At 50.9% G+C, this 25,587-nt stretch overlaps 1 protein-coding gene across 5 annotated transcripts in view; it reads right to left on the bottom strand.

The window, feature by feature from the left end:
• The window catches only part of DPP6 (dipeptidyl peptidase like 6), a 573,115-nt gene that overhangs the window by 281,350 nt on the left and 266,178 nt on the right, over positions 1-25,587 (bottom strand). The window contains exon 1 of one of the 5 annotated variants that reach the window (XM_066385522.1): positions 9,950-10,339. The exons of the other annotated variants lie outside the window; for them this stretch is intronic. Coding sequence (XP_066241619.1) covers positions 9,950-10,006 — 57 coding nt within the window. The 5' untranslated portion in view covers positions 10,007-10,339. Of the gene's footprint in view, positions 1-9,949; positions 10,340-25,587 lie in introns of those variants that run through there. 5 annotated transcript variants of the gene reach the window in all.

The raw sequence follows: 25,587 nt of genomic DNA, 5'->3' as shown, positions 1-25,587 counted from the left end.
TTTAAATAGCACAACCTATTTTTGTTTCCCCTTCATTCTCCAAGTGCCTCCTTTCGACTCTGTCACTTGCGGGGCTCACAAGTCCTTCACCTGTCACTTTTGGGGCGTCATACCCATTTGTCCCGATGACTTGTTCCCAGTCCCCCTGCCCCAATTTCATTGCCTCCACTGTACCCCGCAGAGCACCCAGATGTTGACAGCTACTTGGTCGATATTTCCGTAAGATTTGAACACATTTCGACAAATGCATGTAAGGACTGCGCTCACCGGCTGGGCAACCTGGAGTCTGCAGACAGACAGATAATGTCCGTGAGCCTCAGGTAATCTACAAATTCTGAGACTTTTTTCTGCAAGCAAGTCCCTGGCTTTCATCAGACCCTCAGCAGGCATCTCTAACCCAAGGGTAAGACGCAACCTCCTACTGATTTGGCGTAAGCTTTGTGAACTCGTAACATGTCTGGGTTTACAACAGCTGCCCTCCTGCTGGGCCAAATCGCCCACCCCACCCCACACACATAGGTGATAGATATGTTGGGACACCTCGCTCTCGTGCCATCTTCCCACACCTGAAAGGTAGCCACCGCCTTCGGAAATAATTCACAGGGAAGATGAAACAGAAAACGACTGACTACATACCCCCAACCATGCAGCATGGATTTGTTGTGGCTTACTTCTAAAAATCGGGGAGAAAAAACACTGGTCACACCCTAATTTTCCTTGTTTCCACAGCAACTCATCAGATACCTAACTGCTCAACCATGAAAAGTTGCCATGAACAGCCGTCTCCAGGAATGGGACAAGGAGAGAAGAAACAGCCGTCCACTTGTAGATCGGTGACAGAAAGCTACAGGAGGTCTCGCTCAGCCCAAGGCGTATACCTTTCCCCACCCGATCACCACACAAGAGTTTTATATTTTTTAATTTTTTAATGCATCTGCAATGTTTAATTCGTTTATTTCCTTTGCCATCTAAGTTAATGTCAGTGCTCGTATTCGCCTTCTTGGTATATTATTACTCAGCATGTCTCACCTGGGATTGCATGATTTAGCACATGCCCTCGTGCGCGCGCACGCGCGCGCACGCACACACACACACACACACACACACACACACTCAGAAGCTAATTTGCACTGTGAATGTGTGATTTTCCAGCTACATTTATCAACGGCTTGCCTTATTTCCTGAGGAGGTGGGGGGGCAGAGGAAAGGTTTCTGTCCCTAAAACTAAAATCCAAAAACCTCAGGACTACACGACATCTTCATACCAAACAGGTGGTGATTTGAGAGAACAGCCCGTTTTGGAACGGGATGCACAAATCTTCGCCATTTGCTGTAAAGAAGACTCGTGCAGAAAGACACCCTCCCAGCACGGTCTTCCCCATGCTAGCCAGCAGGCCATGCGGTGCCTACAGCCCGTGTCTGCCTCCACACACGCAGGCACACGCACAGACAGTTCCTAGAAGCACACCTTCCAGATTAACAACTTAGCAGTGCGAGGGGTGCTCAGAATCATGGGCAGTTTTTCCCGTGTTCTGGCAAGCGAAGTTAAATCTCTTTTCAAAAAAAAACTGATCAGATACGAGAAAGGGAATAATGTATACGTTGCCACGAAAACTTCTATTATCAGGACTCGATTCTATCAGGAATGTGTTGCACAAAACCATCTAGGGAGGGCGGCGTTCCAGGTCCTACGGCTTCCGGGCCACCTCTGCTGACAAACACAGACCCCCCTGTGGCAGGGGACCCACTGCTCCGACTCAATGCCTGTCCTTATGCAAACAATTTTTTTTTAAGAAGGAGTTGCGGCCTGACCTGTGGTGGCGCAGTGGATAAAGCGTCAACCTGGAACACTGAGGTCACCGGTTCAAAACCCTGACTTCCCTGGTCAAGACACATATAGGATTTGATGTTTCCTACTCCTACCCCCTTCTCTCTCTCTCTTTCTCTCTCTTCTCTAAAATGAATAAATTTAAAAAAATCTTAAAAAAAAAAGGAGTTGCAGCATATTTCAACTCCATCACCATAAAATCTCCCAGGAATTGGGAGCCAAGACAGGACAACTGTATCCGCTACTTGCTACTTGCCCAATACAAGACCAGCTCTAATATAAATGCAGAATTCTCAGGATGGTGACTGGGGGGAGGGGGGAGACTCACACTATCCTCACTGTGACCTCGACTTTTTTTTTTTTTTTTTTTTGCTAATGATTCTGACTAAACACCGTTCGTTTTTCTTATAATCATGAATTGACTCCACTTTAACCTTGTACCTGAAATTCTAATCGTGAATAATTCCATGGGGTTGCATCTCAAACTATTTGTTGTTAGAATTATGAATTCTCTAATGCAAGGGTCGGGAACCTTTTTGGCTGAGACAGCAATGAACGCCACATATTTTAAAATGTAATTCCATGAGAGCCATACAATGACCCATGTATGTTATGCATTACCCAATAAAAATTTGCACCGAAGGACAGCTCTGATTGGCTCTAGCCAACCGCAACCATGAACATGAATAGTAGGAAATGAATGGATTGTAACACATGAGAATGTTTTGTATTTTTAATGTTATTATTTTTTTTATTAAAGATTTGTCTGTGAGCCAGATACAGCCATCAAAAGAGCCACATCTGGCTCGCGAGCCATAGGTTCCCGACCTCTGCTCTAAAAGAAAGTAACACATTGCATGGACCTTATATGTATTTTTAGTGATCTGATTTGCCTCTGTCATGTAGCAAGGCCCAGGTAGCACAGAACATGAAAGGGTTTTAACAGGGAGAGTCAGCTACGAGCGAATATGGTATGTTACAGGTACTAGTGGTTGTTAAAGGCGTACATGGGAGAAGGGAGCAAAGAGCCCTGAAGAGCCTAGGACATGTGGAGGAGGAGGAGAACTGACAATGAACTTCTGATTCAATTACCTTACCTCTTTTTCTTTTTTTTTCCTGAAGTGAGAAGCAGAGAGGTAGAGAAACAGACTCCCGCATGTGCCAGACCAGGATCTACCGGGCACGCCCACCAAGGGGCGATGCTCTGCCCATCTGGGCGTTGCTATGTTGCAGCCAAAGCCATTCTAGCACCTGAGGCAGAGGCCACGGAGACATCCTCAGCACAGAGGCCAACTTTGCTCCAATAGAGCCTTGGCTGCAGGAGGGGAAGAGAGAGATAAAAAGAAAGGAGAGGGGGAAGGGTGGAGAAACAGATGGGCGCTTCTCCTGTGTGCCTTGGCCGGGAATCAAACCCAGGAGTTCCACACACTGGGCTGACGCTCTACCGCTGACCCAACGGGCCAGGGCCCTGACCTCTTTTTCTTGAACCCTCTCCACTCCTCCCACACCCACCCACCAAATCTTCTCTTATTCATTCCCTCACTTCAAGGAACACAGGCTGCCTGAGCCAGGACAGGACATGAGAACACCAGCCTCACGCAAACCAAGGACAAATAGGAGTCAGGCTTCAACTCCACCCAAACTGATGTGGTTAGCTACCCTTGTCCCCACCCTACTTTACAGCCACAAGGTAACCAAACTTAACCCCTGAAATAAGAACATTGTACCTCATGTGGGTTTTTCCAAAATGATACATGTCTGATCTGTTGAAAGCTGGGGGTTCACACAATCCTCCCAAAGCACCAGCAGGACCACGCCTTTCTCCAGGGAGACCCTCTGCCCTGGCCTTCACACGTCTCGGTCTGCTAGCTCGCTCTGCCTTCTCTCTTTCCCGCAGTGGCGAGAAGGCACACGGGGCGGACGGCAACAAAGAATCAGTTTATGTCAAACAACAGGGCACGGCTCATTTCCGTAGATGATAATATGGCAACAGCTCCGGGGGAGGCAGAAACCTGGTGACTGTTCATTTATATAAGTGATTAGCACCTCAACATTCTCCACCATGGGCACGCTGGCGCTGGGGAGGCACCAGTGAAGGTTAATGGAGGGCACTCTCCAGCCGGCCAAGTCCCCCAGGGTCCCCTCTGGAGGGAACTTGAAAGGTCTTGGCTAGGTGTTCTGTGGACAATTCCAGGATTAAACAGCCATTTCTGTGACATGATGGCCTCGCCCAGGAAAACATGTCTGACGCAGAGAAAGCTCGTCTTGGGGAGAAAAGTCAGCTGCCTCTCGTTTGTGCTGAGTCTGGGCTCCGCATACAGCCCCCCCTCCGCATTGTTGAGTCTGGGCTCCGCGTACAGCTCCCCCCCCCCCGCATTGTTTGGGTTCTCATAAAGCCTCTTAAGTGACACCCGCCTACTGACTTCTTGTCATGTATCGTGGGACTGGCATTTCAGAACTACCTGTGGACGCCGGAGCACAATAGATTATGGCTTCAAGGGCACTGCTAGTTTTTGTTGCCACCTTGGTGGCTCCAGTGACAGCACCAAAAGTCCCTCTACAAAGAAGAGTACCATACCGGCCAGTCACGTTCCTCTCCTCAGATTTTTCATGCTGCTAGCTCCCTCCCCCTCTCCCTCTCATCTTCTCCCGGTCAGGCGCTCGGACCCCTCCGCAGCTTCTGAGCCACCCTGGAGTCCCTAGGCACGGACTTCTTTCTTGTTCTGCACATGCTCCCTCCCGAGTGCCCAGGACTGCAGGCCTCCCCTCAAAGCCTTCACACACCAGCCCCTTCAGCAGCCACGGAGCTCCCCTTTCCCTGTCCTGAAGATCACGGGTACCAGATGCACCTGCACACAGTCCTAACAACCTGCCATCCCTTCTTCTCCACCCAGTTCTTGCCAGATTCCTTTCCATCACAAGAGCCTTAGATGACTTAGCTCACGGCCAGGATGGAATGTAATCTACACCAGTGCATGTACTGACTCCGTGGCCCCTTTCTGAACCTCCAGAGGACCCTTTGCCTGTGAAAGGCTCATTAAAAAAAAAAGTCATAATACTGAATCTCCCTTTTCCTCAGTTTCCTTCCACTTCTTGTCTTTATATAACACTGCATTTATCGTCATTGAAGAGGCCGTTGTGCCTTTTCCTTTAACATGATTACATTAAAAAGATTAACTAGGCCCTGGCCGGTTGGCTCAGTGGTAGAGCGTCAGCCTGGCGTGCAGGAGTCCCGGGTTCGATTCCCGGCCAGGGCATACAGAAGAAGCACCCGTCTGCTTCTCCACCCCTCCCCCTCTCCTTCCTCTCTGTCTCTCTCTTCCCCTCCCGCAGCCAAGGCTCCACTGGAGCAAGGTTGGCCCGGGCGCTGAGGATGGCTCTATGGCTTCTGCCTCAGGCGCTAGAATGGCTCTGGATGCAAAAGAGCGATGCCCCAGATGGGCAGAGCACCGCCCCCTGGTGGGCATGCCGGGTGGATCCCAGTCGGGCACATGCGGGAGTCTGTCTGACTGCCTCCCCGTTTCCAACTTCAGAAAAATACAAAAAAAAAAAAAAAAAGATTAACTTATGACGGTCCATGCTGGGTCTCCTGGTTTGGTGTCTAACGTCACCATGGAATGCCCAGAACCCTGGACAGGGAATGTCAGAGGTCCTGCGCTGGGTCCTCACCTCAGTGCCCCTGGGAAGGTCTGTCCTGGCTCAGAATCCCAATATCCATTCTGTGTGCATCTGAACGAGCACCTTACAGAACACACTGTTGGTGACATTGCCCTCACTTCCAAAAACTGTTCTGTGATGGCATTACCATCATAACAGTTCAGGTAAATAATATCCCTTATCTGTCAACACTCAGTCCTGGGGCCCATAATTTAATAGAAGAGACATTATCAGGGCTACATATTAGGACATGTGCAATGAAAGAAGAAGAAGAAGAGAAGAAGAAGAAGAAGAAGGAGGAGGAGGAGGAGGAGGAGGAGGAGGAGGAGGAGGAGGAGGAGGAAGAAGAAGAAGAAGAAGAAGAAGAAAGAAGAAGGAGGAGGAGGAGGAGGAGGAGGAGGAGGAGGAAGAAAGAAGAAAGAGAAGAAGAAGGAGGAGAAGGAGGAGAAGGAGGAGAAGGAGAAGGAGGAGAAGGAGGAGGAGGAGGAGGAGGAGAAGGAGAAGGAGAAGGAGAAGGAGAAGGAGAAGGAGAAGGAGAAGGAGAAGAAGAAGAAGAAGAAGAAGAAGAAGAAGAAGAAGAAGGAAGAAGGAAGAAGGAAGAAGGAAGAAGGAAGAAGAAGAAAAAAACAAAAAATAATTGTTACACAAAGTACCGTCAGACCAGCTGGTTCTGGGGTCTGAAGAAGCTACAGAGGTCACTTCACTGGACATACAGCAAAAAGAGCCAAGCTGGTCAACAGCACACAGAATATCTCCAATACATAAAGACAGTCTTCTAAGGAAAGGAACATTCTATTTATAAGATTTCTGAGCCTAAAAGGGGGCCCAGGTCATGTGTGCACCTGCAAGGGTGCTTCCCACGCTCTGACTGGGAGGGAGGGGCCCCTGTGTGTGTGTGTGTGTGTGTGTGTGTGTGTGTGTGTGTGTGTGTCCACACTCACACACGTACAGAAATGACCACTAAAAACAGACTCCCACTCACAGAGCAAAAATGTGTCATGACTCGCTGGCAGCATGGAGGGTTCACCTTCCTGATGCCTCTACTTCTCTACAACACAACGATCCCTGCTTTCCAATGTTAGGTCCCCTGACATGAGGACAGCTGGTTTTAAAACAGATTTCTACTTTGGTTGATTAAAAAAAATTATTGATAGCTTTTAGAGCGAGAAGAAGGGAGAGACAGAGTCGGAAACACCTATCTGGTTCCTGTATATGTCCTGACTGGGGATCAAACCTGCAGCCCCTGCATATTAGGACGACGCTCTTACCAATCGGGTCAGCCAGCCAGGGCTTTTTTTGTGAATTTTTAATTTGATGTTCTAAAGAGGGATTCTAATTGTTTTTGAGACCATTCTAAATGTAAATCAAACTAATCTCAGTTTTTTCTTTCTATCTTATCTACTGGGCTTAACTCTGGGCAGGAGGAGGTGAAGTTTGCGTGACCAACACAGACTTGGTTTCCACCGAGGGACCCCCGTCATCCGACCAGATTCCGAACATTTCTGGGCTGTTCATACATCATTTAAAAAGAATCGATTTTAGCATCTCCAAAAAGAGCAAGTGCCATGGTCCTCTAGAAGTCTGTCCCCGCCTTTGGTTTATTCCCACATGTGCGTTCACACAGCAACCATCCCACAGACAGCATGCGTCTGTTTTTAGTACACAGTTTGGCAGCAAACTGGAAAAAAACAACAGCAGCAATCTCTAATTAACAAGTACAACCCTTTGGTTTCACACCTTTTCTCAGGTTCTGTTTATCAGCGGGCAGTAACCCTCAGTGTACAAAAGTTCCTTCCAGCCACGCCACGCCCAGCTCCCCCGGCCATGGCAGGAAGAAACAGTGCCACGCCTCAGCTGGCCTGCCAAGATGGTGAGCCGGGTGAGAGAACCATCAATTGTAAAAGCGTGTCAGACATTAGAATCAGGCTCCATGCAACCCAAACCCTCAGATTAACGCCTCATGTAGGAGCCGGCGGGGGGCTGCAACCATGGAGTTCCCACTAAGAAGCAAAGCTTGGTGATTGAGGAGGAAGCCGTAAAGTTCGTGCAATTAATGATCCCCAACTTAAAAGCCAAACCAAACCACAAACCAGCATCGATTTCTCTTTCTCTCTCTTAAAAAAAAAAGAAAAGAAACATTTCCCTCTCATTTCCCTCTGTCCTGGTCTCCTTGTACACCCCCAACAACCTGAGTAGGGGACTACCCCCAGAGCTTTGGGGGGGAAATAATGAAATGAAGAATTGGAGAATTCATCCAGAGCTTCGCCGTTTAAGCACACAGAATAAATGGTTTAACTGCCCTTTAAAAACTGGTATCCGGGGAGAAGAGACAGTTTTGATGAACTCAGTGTTTTATATCTGACTCTCTGCGTTCTGAGGCGTGTGTTAGGGTTTTAACCACAGCCCCCAAAGGTGCGTTTGTTGGAGACAGAAGCTTTCTGGGTTCCACCCCTGCCCGTTGGGCTTCTTCTATCCTAGTTCTGCTGTTGATCCTCAACTTGTTCCACTTCACAGGGTGGGCTTAGTGTACTTCTTTGGTGTCAAGAAGACGCCAACTGAGATTGCGGGAAGGTCAGGGCCTTGCCCAGCGGCTCCCGGAGCCACAGCGACCCTGGCCGGCATGGTCACCCCTGCTGAAGTCTTCCAAGACTGAAGCAGGTGCACATATGGGGGATTTCCAATGATCCAAAAGGTAAGGAGTGAAACAAGAGCTTATATATCCTTCCCACACCCACAGCCTGCTGACCTCTGCTCTCCTGGCATGTGGAGGTATCAGAAGACCAAATGGGCACCAGGCACGGATCTCCTTTTATGTAACACAGCCAGGGCCTTGGAGTGCCCGCCCTGGGTTTGGGACCTATAAATAGGCATGCGCTCTCTCCCTAATGAGTACCTCGGTCCCACGGTCAGAAATGTGACTGGAGTCCTTGCCGGAGCCTGTGAACCTGGAGGCACATTCGTGTCCTTGCTAGAGTAGGAGCCCCTTGAGTCACAGGGTGCTGTCTCTGGGGTGGACATGTTTCTTTATTTGAATCAAGACTCAGTCAGAATGTTTTTTAAAGGAGGAGGCTCGGCATGCCTACTGGGAGCCTCCCGGTCTGCACGCCACACTGAACATTAACCGTCATACAAGTTCTGCTCTGAGCATCCGTACTCTCAGATGCCTGTGTTCTCCAAACCTCCTTCGCAGGAGAAACAAAACTAGACTCAAATTCTTTAGCTGATGGTGGTGATGATGATGATGACAGTAATGAGATGATTTTTTTCTTTTTTTGCATCAAAATGGGCTTTGAGGAAATGACCAAAAGAAAAGAAAACCAAAAAACTGCAGTTCACACAAAATACAGATCCCACATTGCCTGCATATGATCTGGGAATAACTGATGATAGGATTGCCACACGGCTGTCCCCCCCACCCCAAAAGCTTTTTGCTTTCCTGAACTCTATAGAGGAGTCTCTTCTTTCCAGGTCCCCAATCCTAGCAAGCACAGCCCTCAAATAAATCAGAGCCTACTATGCTGTCAAGGTAACTTAGCACGGAGCAAACTGCTTTTTGAATCTACTGGAGTCTCCCGGGGTCTGATTCTCTGACCTGCCCGAGGAGAATGCAGTAGTGAAAAAAAATAAGCATCCACCAGACCCCCCCCCCCCTCCGGGAAGGGAATCGCATCTACCCAAGTGTTAAAACCCAGCTGCTGACTCCCTGAGATCCTGCTGATGGTGGGCCTCTCTGGGCAGCGGGAGCGCGGGCTGCTCTCTGCCACACAGGGACCCCGTTGCAGTCTGGTCACCCCCAGGCAGCCTTTTAAGACCTGCTATCTGTGAGCTAGGGACCCCACTTGGCCCCGTCCCTGCACCCTGCAGCTTGTCTGCAGGGGAGAGCCTACACTCCTTAAATACCCGGGGATGAGGTGCCACTCTGTGTTAAGTCCTCCAGAAATACTTCGGGCAAAAAAAAGAGGAATGGGGGAGGCAGTTATCCAAAAAACAGTCCTTTAAGCACATCTTCCTCTGGCTTACATTAGAACCAAAGCAAAATCCTCCTGCAGGGTCAGAGTCAGAATAAGCTTTACATACCTCCTCTACCTCCCCCCCCCCGCCCCCCAAATTATAAGTACTTGGGAAGCTTCAGGACTGACACATGATAATTCGGCAGCTCAGCCCGGTCAGGCCATTGTCCCAAGTCCCTTCACATCAAGTTGACCTCAGCAGATGCCCCCTGAGCCGCACGCCTGATAGATAGACCGATTTTTTATTCTGAAGGGAGACTTGGGGGGGGGGGGTGCTGGTGAGGGGAAGGCAGACCCGCAGCACGACTCAGCTCTTGGTCTCACCTGCCTGCTCGGTGGCTCAGGTGGCCAGAGTCACCACAAACACCAAATCCTTCCAGAAACACCGTTTCCTCTGTGTCGCGGGCACACGGGCGCGCACACGCACACAAGCACGGTCCCCCGGCAGCGTTACCTGTTCCTGCTGCTGCACGGATTTCGCTGAAGCGTTGGGCTCCTTGGCCGTGGTCATGATCTCCGGTCCCGGGCGCTCACCGGCTCGGGGGCAGGTGCGATCTGACGGTGAGTTTGGGGCCACCAAAGCGCAATCGGCGGCGAGCCCTGAAGGTTCACTCCATACTTCCGAAAGCAGAAAATCACACGGCTATTTTGGGGAGGATGGGGGAGGGAGGGAAGGAAGGTGGGCAGAGAGCAGCCTAGTTTCCCCTTCCAAGGCCAAGAGCAGGGAGCGGATCCGAGGACGGGAGATGCTGCGGCTTCCCGGGGCTTCTCCAATTAGCAACAGCCTCTGCAATCGCCACAGAAACAACGAGGACTGCTTAGCAACCGGCAACTGGCGGCGCGGTGCAGGAAGGGGACCCGAGTGTGCGCGCCGCTCCTGCCCGCCTCCCTGCGCATGGCGCATGCTCAGCTGCGGCTCGGCTGGGCTGGGGAGGGGGCGCGCCTGGAGAAAAGAGGCTGGAGAGGGGGCGTCGGAGATGGGGGGCCAAGGGGGATGAGGGGGCGGTACCAGGGACAGAGAGCAGCGGGGCGGGGGGGAAGGGGGCGCACCATGGGAAAGGAGGCTGAAGAGGGGGTTCTGGGGCGCCTGGGACCTGCGGGAGGAGGCCCATGGGATGGCGGAGGGACCCAGATCCGGAACCCAAGCGGTGTGCCCAAGGGCAGCGGCGGGAACTTGTCCCCGCCCTCTCCGCCCTGCCCAGGTGGCCGAACCTGCTCCCTGCGCAGCAGCTACTGCGGGTCGCACCTGGGCTGGGGCACTGAGGAGCCGCGGGAGGGATGTCCTTTGTTTTCCCTTCCACCGAGCGCTCCGGGGGCGTCTGAGAAGGCAGGTTATCCCCTAAGCATATTTTCTGTGCGCCGGGTGGGTCGTGCCGGAAGCTAGTGGTGGAAATCATGGCCTTCATTTTCCTTACATTTCAGAAAACTTATGCTTCGTCTTTGAACTCAACGACTCTCCTGTTTGTCTTTGAAAATCAACCAGGACCTCCTGGGCGCGTGGGTTAAAAGACAAGAGCCTGGTGGGAAGGCCAAGGCTGCCTTCTGAGTCCTGAGCTCAAGGACGAACAGGGACAGAGCTGGGGGAAGGCCGTGCCATTCTTCCTGCTCTGCTCCTTGCTGCCTGGTCCAGACTGGGGCTGCTGCATCGCCCTCCCCCCGCCCCCCGGAGGACACAGGGGTCTGGGGAAAAGGAAGCCATGTGGGCAGGACTAGCCAACAGTTTGCAGGTGGGAATACCTTCTGGTCTCCAGAAGCCTGGACCAATGTAGGGCCAGAGGTCTCTGCTGCCCCTCTGTGTATGAAGTGCCCTCTGTTCATACTTCTCCAAGTCCTCCTAGCCTTGACCTGCTACCTGCACTGAAAGGCTTCCGGTGGGGCAGAGTGAAGCCACTCTACAAACAGCAGGACAAACGTTCTGCAGTGGGCTCTCCCCTTGCGCCCCTGTAAGACTTCTAGTAGTTCCTTGCAGAAACAAGGCAAAGGAGATACATTTCCATTGTCCATATTGTCCATTTCAAGGCTGTTTCAAGGAAAACTTTCCTTCCCAAAGAGCCTCCCCACCCCCTGCACCCCAGTCATCTTGTTATTAAAAAGAATCAGACACTGAGGAGCCTGTGTTTCGTAAAGGCTAACAGCTTTACGAAACACACATTGGCTGAATCCAGGGCTCTGTGTCCTCTAGGGTTGACAGATGAAATCCCAAGAGTGACCAAGGTGCCTGGACGCCCTGGTCCCTCCTGCCACAGGCCCATCTACATTCTGCTCTGAGCCTCTCCTTGGCACAGCCAGCAGGTATGTGGCTCCGCCAAGGGTACAACAACAGAGCACCCAGATGAAACCTCTCCTAGAGGAAGGCTGTGCTCTGTGTCGAGTTTCCCTGTGTCTAGACCCCCACCTCCCTGCAGGACAGAGAAGTGTCTGGGCTGGGAAGTTAAGTGGTGAGGGTCCCCACCAATGCAACCCTTGGCTCTGCTCTCAGAGCATGTAGAACAGGAGCGATCAGCGGTCGTGTTGAGGGGAGTGCACCACCCGGACCATGGCGGGGGGATCCTCACGCAGTTACAGGTTCCTAAAGGGTAAGTGAAGCCACGGAGGACCCCAAGCGATGGAGGCTCCAGTAGCAAAGGCTCAGAGAATAGGCCTGGGCAGTGAAGTTAGGGATCACTGTCACCTCTCATCTCTGGACCACAGCAGCCCCAGGAGAACAGTGGTGACAGGTGAGATCACAGTCTCCGGTTCAGTCTGAGATGCCTGAGCATCTCAGAACCGGTCTGTCTTCCAGTTTCTATGTCAGTTAAAACCCCCGAGGTGGATTAGACCTTAAACCATTATCTGTTAAAATTTCCAAAAGGGTCCATTGCTAACGTGCTCTCGCTCTAGGAGGTCATGGCCATGGCCATCCCCCAGGACTGACACCCTGACACCCAAGGGCGGGGAAACAACAGGGGGGAGGAGTCCCAGGTCTAAGCTGAGCTGGTGGCACCCCCCCGGGTGCCCAGGTGTGTCTGTGCGGTAGGGGACAACATGAAACTCCTTCCTTCAAGCCTCCTGTGTTACAACCCAGTAAAAGACCTCAGATATTACTTTACATCTAAAATGAATATGGATATAATGTAAAGTTTGCACACATTTGCAAGATGCTACTTGATACTTCAAAGGAGTCTCCTGCTGACATTCGGTCAGATCACTGGAGCCTTGGTCTGGCCAGCACTCCCCAAAGTCTCCTCAACCTCATTCATTCACACTGCTTTTCAAGAGCCCTGGGGTGGGAACAGGCGGGGAGACCTGGTCTAGGAACAGACAGATTGTGCTGCCCAGACCTTTCCCTGGGGTTTTCTGGCACCAGGGTCCCCCATGACCAACTTTTCTACATACCTGACCTTGACTGCTTTTAAAACAGAGAAAGGGCCAGACTTCTGTGAAACATGAAGACACAGATGGACCCGGAGGTCATCAGGGCGAAGTAAGGAAGTCACAAGAGGACAAATTCTGCAGGATTCCACTGCTCTGAGGAATCTCAAATAATCCAACTCCTAGAAGCAGGGAACGGAATGGTTGGTGGCCACCTGGGGTTGGGGTGCGGGTGGAGGGGGAATAGGGAAGATGTACCCTCTGTGGGTATCCAATTTCCATCATGCAGATTTTCATTATGCAGATTTTTATCATGCCAATTTCCCATCAGACAGTTCCAGAGCTCTGCTCTACAACACTGTGCCTCTCGTCAACATGCTGCATCATCCACTTAAAAACCGGTTAAGAGGGTAGCTCCAGTAAGAGAGAGAAAGAGCCCCTTTTATCCGCACTTTAAAAGTAGGTAGTATCCCTCCAGAGGACAAACACTTGGCTCAAGTTTACCTTTCAAGTTAAAGATCTGGGACTATTGCTGTTGACAGAGAGAGAGACCCCGCCTCCTGGGAGTGACTCAAACTCAACTCCCCTGTGTGTGTTATCAGCACTATTGTCTAAAACTCATTGGGCAGAGGAGAGATGAACAACTGGCCAATGGAGGACACAGTGCCCACCCTACCCCCCCCCCACGGCTGTGCAGACAAAAAAAAATTAAAAATAAAACAAGGATGGATACATTTCTTGAAAATAGCCTATAGACATAGTATGGCTTTCACTAATTCTAGACTGCAGGAATACAGCTCAGAGAAGAATTAGGGTGAATCCAGTAGGGACAAGAGTGTCGCAAAAAGTATCTCTGTACCCCCTTCCCACCCCTCCCTCAATGGGGATTTAATTGCTAATTAGATATACTGTATTTCCCCATGTATAAGACGCACCCTTTTCCAAAAAATTTGGGGTCTAAAAACCGGGTGCCTCTTATACAGTGGTGGTGGTGGCATTTCCAGTGCCATCGATGGAACTGAGGATGAGGCAATCTATGAAGACAGTGATTCATCATCAGACATAGATGAGGACAAGCTCATAGATGGGAGTTTTGACAGTGATGAGGAGTTGTATGAATGTTAAGATGAATAAAACTTGAGTTCAAGCCTGACCAGGCGGTGGTGCGGTGAACAGAGCATCGGACTGGGACGAGGAGGACCCAGGTTCGAGACCCCAAGGTTGCCAGCTTGAGCGAGCGCGGGCTCATCTGTTTTGAGCAAAGCTTACCAGCTCAAGCTCGAGGTCGCTGGCTTGAGCAAGGGGTCATTCGGTCTGCTGTAGCCCCCTCACCCCCGGTCAAGGCACATATGAGAAAGCAATCAACGAACAACTAAGGTGCTGCAATGAGGAATTGATGCTTCCCATCTCTCTCCCTTCCTGTCTGCCCTATCTGTCCCTCTCTCTGTCTCTCTCTGTCTTTTTCACAAAACAAACAAAAACAATTTGAATTCAATAACTTTATGTAATACTTTTTTTTTCAAATTTTGGGCCCCAAAATTAAGGTACATCTTATACATGGGGAACTATAGTATTTTGCAAAGGGAGCCGGTCAACGCTTTCTCACCCCAATAACAGTGTGGCGATGGCATTCCAACGCCTAGCAACTCTGCGAGGCAGGCTCTCCTCTTCCCTCATTTTGCAAAAGGAAATTGATATTTGGAGAATTGAAAATACGAGACCCGGCCCTGGCCGGTTGGCTCAGCGGTAGAGCATCGGCCTGGCGTGCAGGAGTCCCAGGTTCAATTCCCAGCCAGGGCACACATGAGAAGCGCCCATCTGCTTCTCCACACCTCCCCCTCTCCTTCCTCTCTGTCTCTCTCTTCCCCTCCCTCAGCCGAGGCTCCATTGGAGCAAAGATGGCCTGGGCGCTGAGGATGGCTCTGTGGCCTCTGCCTCAGGCACTAGAATGGCTCTGGATGCGACAGAGTGACGCCCCAGAGGGGCAGAGCATCGCCCCCTGGTGGGCATGCCGGGTGGATCCTGGTCAGGCGCATGCAGAAGTCTGTCTGACTGCCTCCCCGTTTCCAGCTTCGGAAAAATGAAAAAAAAGAAAATATGAGACCCATGGTTCCCCCGGCCAGGAGATAGCCACACCAGAACTTGGACCTCAGTGGTTCGTGCCCCTGGGACCACTGTACTGCTATCAAATGCCTGGAGATGGGACTATTGAGAATATGTCACTGGTCTCTGTGAGCACTTGACTGTACGGTAGCTCAGTTAATCTTTAAAGGTCTCTGAGATACATATTGCAGACATTTACCAACGCTGCCACAACCGTGTAGCACGGACTTGGTGCCTTCTACAACAGAGATGTCCTTTCTCACAGCTCCAGGGACCGGAAGTTCAAGACGGAGGTGTCGGTCCCCTTGGAGGCCTTTCTCCACGGCTGTCCTCTCCGGGTGACCTCATAGGGTCGCCCCTCCGTGCTTGTTGCCTGTGTCCAGCTCTCCTCTCCTTACAAAGACATCAATCAGGCTGGACAAGGGCCTGCCCAGATTACCTCATTTTACCATAATCCCCCTTTCGTTCTATTTATTTTTTATTTTACCGGGTAGCGTATGACTTTTAAAGAAAATGGAAGGGCATGTCATTTCCAGATACTACACAGATGACTCAGTAAACAATCTCCTGTCCCAAACAACTTGGTTAACTTTTTTTTCTTATTTTTGGCAAACCCTCCTCATTTATTTAGGTTAATTAACTTATTTTTAACCATCGCCCCACCCCCTCCCATCTGAAACATCAGCTTGCTGTCTATATCCATAGCTCTGTTTCTGTTTCATTTATTGATTTTACTTCTTTTAGGTTCTACATATAAATGACTTACTTTACTTATCATAGTGCCCTCTAGGACTGTACAGATTGTCACACATGCCATGACTTTACCCTTTTTCATGGCCAAGTCATATTCCATGGTATCGCTGTGCCACCTCATCTTCATCCGTTCATTCATCTATGGACATTTAGGTTGCTTCCACATCTTGGCTACTATAAATAATGTTGCAGTGAACACAGGGGTGCAGGTATCTTTTCAAATTAGTGCTGTTGTTTTCTCTGCGTAAATACCCGGAAGTGGAATGGCTGGGTATTTCATATATGGTAATTCTATTTTTAACTTTTCAAGGAAACTCCATACTGCTTTCCACAGGTGGCCACACCAATCTGCATGCCCACCAATAGGGCAAGAGGGTTTTCCCTTTTCTCCACACCCTCGCCAACACATGTTGTTTGTTGATTGACTGATGACGGCTATTCTGACAGGTTTGAGGTGACGTCTGGAGGTGGTTTTAATCGGCATGTCCTTGATAATATGCGGGGTTGAGCATCATTTCCCAGGTCTGTTGGCCATCTGCAAGTCTTCCTAGAAGAAGTGTCCATTATTAATCACCCCCTTTTTAAAGGTTACCTCTCCAAACACAGCCACATCCTGAGGCACCGGGGTCAGTACTTCAACAAAAATTTGGAGGAAGGACATAAGTCAGTCTGTAACACTAATGGCCCCATTTTAGGTAGGAGGAAACTGAGCTTGAATTAATCAGGAAGCTCGGCCCTGGCCGGTTGGCTCAGCGGTAGAGCGTCAGCCTGGCGTGCAGGAGTCCCGGGTTCGATTCCCGGCCAGGGCACACAGGAGAGGCGCCCATTTGCTTCTCCACCGCTCCCCTCTCCTTCCTCTCTGTCTCTCTCTTCCCCTCCCGCAGCGAGGCTCCATTGGAGCAAAGATGGCCCGGGCACTGGGGATGGCTCTGTGGCCTCTGCCTCAGGTGCTAGAATGGCTCTGGATGCAACAGAGCAACGCCCCAGAGGGGCAGAGCATCACCCCCTGGTGGGCATGCCGGGTGGACCCCGATTGGGCACATGCGGGAGTCTGTCTGACTGCCTCCTCGTTTCCAGCTTCGGAAAAATGAAAAATAAAAAAATAATCAGGAAGCCCAAAGTCAGATGGTAGCAGCCAAAGGCAGAGTTGGTGTTTAGATCCCGTTGTGCTGATCAAGCCTGGGTTACACACCACCAATGCGCCCACGTGCATACACACACACTCTTCCTGTGTCTCCGCAAACACCTGCCCAGTGCCTGAGCTGAAGCCGCCTTCCTTATTCTCCAAACAGGAGGCTCCTGAGGACTGGTCTGTGCACGGGCAGCGGGAGGGTCCGGTGCAGGCCTTGGTTTGGGAGAGCCCCGCCCTTTGTGTCTAGGATGGACCCCGCTGGAAGGAGCTCAGGGCCTTCCCAGCATCTCAGCCTTTGCCAGAGGCGACTGCCCCTCATGCCCAGGAAGCAGGGAGAAAAGCAGCTGCTGTCAGCCATGGACCTTCAATCCACACCTGAGCACATCCAAAGAGGCTGCAACCCTGCGCAGGGACAGCACTGGTGCTCGGTCCTTGGCCAAGCCGGCTCTTCCCTATACCTGCCGGGGTCAAGGGTAGCCGGAGCCTGGCGGAGCACAGGGCGGGCGGGCCTGCCTGCCAGCCAGGACACTACCAGCTGCTGACCTGGCCCCGTTACCCACCTCCCCGTTCTCATTGGAAACCTCCTCGAACGGACCAGAGGCACAGCAGTCCTTCTGCAGGTGTTCCCGGACACGGGGCTGCTCACGTGGGTCTGCTGCATCAGCCCAGGGCTTTCCGTCCCCTCCTGGTGTGTCCACTGAGGTCAGGCTTCAGACCCCCAGGCCTAGGTCCCACTGCAGCTCGGGGGCCATCTCTCCCTCCTCCCATTTCCGCTCCCCTGACCCTGAGTAGCCAATCGGCTAAAGCAGCTTCAGTCCAAGCACCCTTCCATCACCTACTATGTGCAGACAGCAAAAGCACCTAGGGGAAACGGGCATGCCGGCTGCCTTGTTGCTACAAGGTCAAAGTCAGGTCTTTAGGGTAGGATCATGAAGATTTTTTGAAGATTTTAGCATGAACCACCTGCAAGAAAAGCTACTTCTAACTTACAATCCTCTAAAAAGAAAAGAAAAGGAATGTATCAGCAGCAAGGTAAGAATCTCTGGAGGAAAAACAAATGGAGAAAAAAAGAGAGAGGGAGGGAGAAAGATTTATATTAAAGAATGGGCTCATTTGACTCCTACCAGTCACCTAGAGAGCATCCTCCTGACATATGGCCAATTAAATCAGAAAGGAACAGGTTGCTGATCTGTCTCATTAGACCTATCCGATGGATATGAATTTCTCCCGGCAGCAAATAGGCAAGCACCTCAATCAGGATCACAGACCTTGCTCCACGGGGCCGACACCCACCCACTTCCTGCTTTTTAAATAAAGTTTTATTGGAACACAGCTGTGCCACCCCTTACGTATTTTATCTAGTGGCTGCTTGTGCACTAAAACACAGAGCGGACACAGTGACAAAAACCATGTAACCGGTGAAAAGTAGGAGGTATTTACTATCTGTTTGTTTTTGGTTTTGCTGGGAGAAAAAGCTGGCAGATCCTGGTCTAGAGTGATTCTGTCCCATGTCAATTTATGCACGTTGATGTGCTCAGAATTAAAAAGACAAAAGTCTTCCATTATCCAGGTAGAGACTATCTCCCCTACCCCCCAAAAAAGGAAAAATAATTGGGGAGAAAAACACTGACACAATATTAATACTGCTATCTTGATACTAACTAAAATATTCATCAGCCTAGCTGATGTGACTCGCAGGAATAATAGTATCTGTGCTCAGTACCACGGTTCCCCAGCCACACGTTGTCAGGGTGACTGTCCTGTCTTAGACGACAAGCATCACGCGCTCCCATACGCACACCTTTGGCACAGGCCACAACGGTTCCAGGGAACAGAGAGTCAGTGTCCTGGCAGCAGGGATCTCCTACAACAGGTTTGGGACACACTGGGAACGTTCTAATGACCTTTGCTGCGTGCCATGATAACAAAAGGCTCCACAGCTTAAAGCACCCCGAGGACCACCATGTCCTGTCCCCCTAATTACAGACGGCCAATTCTCAAAGGAGGGGGATGAAAAAGAAAGAACCACGACCACGCACGAAAAAAAGAAAAAACGCTTCTGACATTTTTAAAACCAGAGACGAAATGTGCAAGGTGGACACATCCTCATCAACTCATCAGACAGGCTTCAGAGGTTCCCCGCGAGTTATTTTATGTCTTTTTTTAAGAGTCTCTTTGCCTAGCCAGGTGGTGGCACAGTGGATAGAGCGTTGGTCCAGGACATGGAGAGCTCAGGTTCAAAACCCCGAGGTCGCTGGCTTGAGCGGAGGCTTACCAGCTTGAGCGAGGGGTCAAGCGAGGCTTACCAGCTTAGCGTATGTTCACAAACATGACCCTATGCTCGCTGGTTTAAAGCCCATACTCGCTGGCTTGAAGCCCATGGTCACTGGCTTGGGCAAGGGGTCGCTCACTCTGCTATAGCCCCCTGGTCAAGGCACATAGGAGAAAGCAATCACTGAACAACTAAGGTGCCTCAATGAAGAATTGATGCTTCTCATCTCTCTCCCTTCCTGTCTGTCTGTCCCTATCTTTCCCTCTCTCTGATTCTCTGTCAAAAAAGAAAAAGGGTCTCTTTGGCTGAAACTTAGAACTAAGTGACAGTTCTTCACAATTACAGCCCAGCCTATCCAATAATAATAATAATAATAATAATAATAATAATAATAAAAGAGAATACCTCCTCTGTGAATATTGAATGGGAAGTCAGACCCTCCGCCGGCCTCCGCAAAAAGCTGGAAAGACTGACCACTTGGTGGGGATGTGGAAACCAGCAAATGAGGACAACTACCCTCCTAAGATCATAAAAAGCAGGATTTATGTTATGCAATGAACCGATCCTGTCACCAATGGCATGCCAAGCAGCATTAAAAAGAGACAGAGTAGAATAACGTAGGAAACCCAGGCGAATGCAGCTCCTTGTCAGGGTAGGGTTATTTTGCGCAACTTTCGTGACACATGTCACCTGTGAAATACGAGAAAGGCACAGTGCTTTTCTTTGAGAAGCTGAACGAGAGGCGGTCCCCGTGCGTGGGCCCGCAGTTTCCTTTCTTTCCAGAGCAAATTTCTTTCTCTTCCTGAGAATGCTCTGAACCCTCGGCTTCCACAGGGAACTGTTTGAAGCTGACTCCAGAGCCAGCTCCTTAAGTGTCCTCAGCTCGGAAACTCTATCACGTCCTGTCCCCCTTTTAAACACATCTGTCTGTCACTGGAGAACTCATCATTTGGAGAGGTATCATCTTATTTATTTTTTAATTTATTATTATTTTTTATGTATTTTTTCAAAGAAGTGGGGAGGCAGACAGACTTCCGTATGTGCCAACCGGTCACCCGGCATGCCCAGCAGGGGGTGATGCTCTGCCCATCTGGGGTGTTGCTCTGTTGCAACCAGAGCCATTCTAGCACCTGAGGCGGAGGCCATGGAGCCGTCCTCAGCTCCCGGGCCAACTTTGCTCCAATGGAGACTTGGCTGTGGGAGGGGAAGAGAGAGAGAGAGAGAGAGAGAAAGGAGAGGGAGAAGGGTGGAGAAGCAAATGGGTGCTTCCCCTGTGTGCCCTGGCCAAGAATCAAACCCAGGACTTTCACACACCAGGTTGACACTCGACCACTGAGCCAACCGGCCAGGGCCTGGAGAGGTCTCATTTTAGACTGAGGATGGTGAACAGAGACACAGATCCCCATGGAGGAGGTTTCTGGAGCCATCCAAGCAAGAAAGAAGGCGTGCCCATGCCCTTGCGTGCGGGTGGGGTGGGTGAGATAGAGACGTTCAAGTACACATCAGGGTAGATTGAGAAAGAACTTGTCGACCGATGACGATTTGACCCATTTTCTTTGGAGACGTTCTGCTGTGGGGACACGAACTGTTCTCTGGCAGGCCCAGAACAAGGTGCCGTCGGCGTCGGAAACACCTGCCCCTTGTTCCATCCCTGCCAGCATTCTTTCCGGGCACTCTCTGTGCCCATGTAGAACTTACTAACAAGCCGTGGCAGAAGAAAGGGGAGACCCTGCAGTGATCACACACCCCTTAGGTTTTGGCGTCCTCTCCACAGGGTCGTTCTCCCAGGCCTCAGATCCCCCCACCCTGTGTTGGACGTGGGTTAACCTGGGCAGGGCAACTCTCGGGGCAGGACGTGACCAGGAGGCAGAGGCATCTCGACTCAGCGCCTGCTATGGAGTGAACGTCCGTGTGCCCCCCCCCCCTGCTCCAAGTCACACGTCCAACTCTCACAGCAGGAGGCGACGGGCCTTTGGTGTGATCCCTTAGGTCACAAGGGCAGAGCTGTCACACGTGGGGTCAGTGCCCTTATCAAAGAGATGCTCACACATCACCCTCACTAGCTGGGGACAGCGGCATGGCCAATCCCGTGTCCAGTTCCAAGTCCCTCCACCTGGTTCTGCCTTGTGTGCCTTGATCCCTGAGGTCTTTCCGTCAGGCACCCACCACCCCTTCTGACTCCCAGTCCTCAGCTCCAGCTGAAGGCTCACACAGCCAAACTCACTAGCCCAGCTGCTGGGTTACCATGAGGAACAAACAAGGAAAGACCCCCTCCCCTGTCACACCCCCTTGATTCGGAAGAGAAGCAAAGTACCCAAGTCAGAGGAGGAGTTCTCATGATCACAGACCACAAGTTTTGGGGGGCACATGTAGCCCAGAGGGGGACCACATGTCCTACGGGCACAGCGGCCTGGGCACCATGCGACAGACACGGTGGGTGAAGACCTGTGACGTCGCCCCGGAACGCACGCTCCATCCACCCCATCTTACCAGACTAACTTTCTGTAGGAGAGGGTCTCTACTTAGATGGTGGTTACATCCTGCAGAACTATGCAGACACCTTCCAGATGGATTCTGCCCTGCTCCCTCTAGAGCCTGAGTCACGGGGGCACAGAAACAGCCGGAGCATTTCGGCACAACCTTCCCCCACACAAGGCAGAGCTGGCCCCTCCTCCCGGGTTATGGCCGGCTGGCCAGTCCTGCTCTCCTGCTCTGCCAGACCTGCTGTTTAATTAGGAAAGGTGGGAAGTGACAAGAGCCCCTTCTGGTGGCCCGTTGGGGAGTCCAGTTCTCATAAGCATGGCCGGGCCATAGTCTCGGCCGCCAAGTAGATGGACCCTGTGGGAGGCAGACGGCGTGCCTGTCCCTCTCTTGCTCCAGCATTCGTCTGCTGTGTGGCTTCTGTCCTTCCTTTTTCTTCTCCTCGGGACAGAATTCTTGGGTAAGAGATGATGACAAGCAGAGCTACATAACCTCCCCCACCCCCAGATCTATCTATCTGCACAATAACGCAACCGTCCCTAAACCAGGTGACATCGCCAGTTAACTTGGGAGTGTTTTGTTTTTATTTTTATTTTTTGCAGCAAGTAGAATTTCTTTGAACCCAAGGAAGGAAATCCAGCCACAGGGAATGAACCCGCCTTCTGCCCTCTCCAACGCAAGCTGATCTGCTCTGAAACTTCACACGCTTGAGGGTCAGCAAAGGTGGATTTTTTTGTTGTTGTTCTCCACTGTTTTTCAACATTTTCACAGCCTGACCCGCCGAGGAGACCTAGGCCTCACCGCGCACACCTCTCGCTCTGTTTAAGCTCTAGACCTTGTGGGGAGGGAAACTCAAGCTAGACACAGGACGTGTTTTCTTTTTCCAAAGTCAAGGAATCCCTGGAGCGTAGCTGGTTGGCTGGGTGTGGGCAGTGGGTAACGGCCTTGGGAGGCCAGAGAGGGCCAGGTGAGAGCAGCTGCTCCTGCAATGCTCTGGCTGGACCATTCCCAAGGCCACAGTGAGAGGTCAGGGCTGAAAGGCCAACTGGCCGCCAACTCTGAACCACCCAGGGACCCTTGCAGTCACGTTGGGGTCTTCTCAACAATCCCCTTGCCTGGAGGGGAACATGTTTTCCAAAGTCACTCACAGAGGAGGCCATATTCGTGCATGGCCATCAGAGGGACAGATGACTCTGCTGTCTCCCGCTTAGCGAGCATTCTGTCGCAGTGTCCAGGGCTGGATGTCCCACCTGGCCTGAGGCAGGGTACCTACCTGCCTGCGTGTCCTCAGGCATGCCGGGCTCAGTGTCCCCCCTCCACACGTAGCCGGGGATTAAGTATCACAGACCGCTGACTCACAGCCGCATCGAGGTGCACCCAGGTGATGACATGGCCCAAGGCTGGAGATGTCGCCAGGGCTGACTTGGCACAAGGACCCGGGATCACTTCCTCCTTTCCCCTCATCCCTCCACTCAACCCCATTCCGCCTCAGTGAACACTCGTTCCGTGAAATGTAAGCGCTCTTGCCAGTCCCACGGTTTTGGAAAATTCAATCTGTTCTCTTCCAATGTACAGCATACAAACCAACGATGAACTAACTATTATACCTGGCACAGTGATCAACAGTGTGTGTGTGTATATATAAAACCCAACACAACAATATGGAGAAATTAGCTCTGCTTTTTTAGAGATATATTTCAGTATGACAGGAAATCTGGATGACAAATGGTTCTGAAGAACAGAAGGATAAAGGAGTTTACAAAGGCAGCCCCTCTCATCTCTCTCTTATCGCCGGTTCATTGGTCAGAATGAAAAGCACGCCAGGCCGCCCGCGCACCGTTCCACGGTTATCTTGTTACTGACTCTGTCTGTTCGGCTGTAGCGTCCACCTCGGGATTCTGCGTGGGTTTCAGAAACGCAGAGCAGTAGTCATCAGTCTTCAGATTCTACGAAGATTCCCTCCGTGTGGTGATAGTCCTACTTCTCCCGTGGAAAATACAAGAACCTATCACGCCTCTCATAATGGTTCATATGCCTTATGTTGCCACTGCCTTTCTTTGTAAAAAAAAACACAATACAAAAAAACAAAACACTTCCTCCCGGAGAGTTACTGTAGCTGTATTCTTAAGTTGTAGCTATATAAATTTTATGTATCATAAACATGCAACCCTGGAACCAGTGTCAAGTGTATAATTCGGTGGTGGTGAGTATGTTTGCCATGGTGTGCAACCCTGACCACTTATCTATATTCAAAACATTTTCAGCACCCCAAGCAGAAACTCTGGAACCATCAAGCTTAGATAAGACCCTACGTTTCTGTCCCCCGTCCCCGTGGCCCCTGGCCAGCAGGTCAACAGAATGAGGCAGGGTCCATTCAGAGAGGGCTTGCTGTGAACGTCACCTGTGCTCAACCACGCAGCAGGGACTGGGTCCAGGATGCAGGCAATTCTGAACCTACAGACACATACAGGGATTGCCCCTGAGACCAGAGTGGGATGTCAGGTGCGCTCTGGCTGGGGCAGGCGGCCCAGGGAAGTGTGGGCGTGGCCCCCGGGTCCCCAGTGCTCACTGGACGTCCTGTTCCAAACCGAGCATTTATGATCGCTTCTAACTTAACACCCTGTCCAACCGCCCTCTATGTGTCTGCCCAGACACACACGACAGCTTCTTTCTCTGTTGGGGCTGTTTCCTAGGGAAAGGCTGAGAGCAAAGGACACTCATGTTGACACCCAACATCTGTAAATGGACCACGACGGGGTGAGTTCTTCTAAATGGGCGTGCCACCGGGTCAGCAACGTATGTGCCGTGGACCTTTCGTCAAGTTCCTTAACCTGCCTCAGTTTCCTCATCCATAAAAACGGTGTCATAACTGTCCTTGCTTCACGGGGCGGTGGTAAGGACCCCGTATATTTGACACGGGAGAGCATGGAGAACACGGTGGCTCAACCCGGAATCATCATCAGCGTAGACTCCGAAACGGTATCCTTGGAACAAGGAGGGCCCAGGGAAACAGAAAAGTGACTGGCCTTAAGATCGTTTCTATCCGCCCGCACACATGCCGCTCTTGGAGCGGTAATGAAGCCGCCCATGACCATAGTCATTAAACCCAAATGCAAACTGAAATCATGACTCATTCATTGTGACTCGGCGTAATCCTGGCTGATTGTGTCTTCAACAGCTCCGTGAGCCGCGTGCAGGCGTCCCGTGGTCCCCACAGCCAAGGAACTTCCTGCCCCCATGCCAGGAGCAGACCTGAGTTTCCACCCCGGAGGCGCGTGGGTGTCAGAGATAGTTCCCCGAAAGGTTCCCGCCTTCTGAGTCTTTGCCAAGCCCAAAGGAATACAGTCAATGATTGACATTGGCAGGTATTATATCTCCAGAGCTCTGTGATAGGAACCTTTAAAAAAACACGAACATAACAGAGTGATAAATACGCTTTTCTAACAGTAATGACAGGCTTTGCTACACTTGTCATATTGCAGTGATTTCTCCTGCTGTTGGCCCATTTAAATGTTGGTTATGGGGGGCGGAGGGGAGTAAACAATGATTTTACTTGCGTCTATGCTGAATGCAACTTTTCTCTCAAAATATCCTGCTGAGTATGCTTAAGGTGTATCAAGAGTTATAAAATGTTCTGAGCTTCAAATAAGAGATAAGTGTTATTATTCAAAACAATGACCAATACGCTTATTATCTCAATAGGACACCAGACATGACCTGTTGCAGGGGTTTTCGGAACTGTGTTTTCAAAGGCTCCCCCCCTGAGCTGTTATTGATAAAGCCCTCTTCACCGAAGGCTAAATCCATCTGAGGACAAATAGTCTAAGATTGAGACCCACGTATAGGCACCAGCAACACCCTAGCGGACCAGCAAGTCCTTTAAGCAAGCCACGTGCCCCCCATGCAGTGATGTTTGGTTCCCATTCGCACCTCCCTCGGGCTCCATGGACACATTAATATCTTTTTCTAAGAGTTTATCTTGCATTCAAAAATCAAACTA

Source organism: Saccopteryx leptura, chromosome 5, assembly GCF_036850995.1.
Source record: "Saccopteryx leptura isolate mSacLep1 chromosome 5, mSacLep1_pri_phased_curated, whole genome shotgun sequence".
NCBI classification, from domain to species: domain Eukaryota; kingdom Metazoa; phylum Chordata; class Mammalia; order Chiroptera; family Emballonuridae; genus Saccopteryx; species Saccopteryx leptura.
This window is presented reverse-complemented; position numbering and strand designations above follow the sequence as displayed.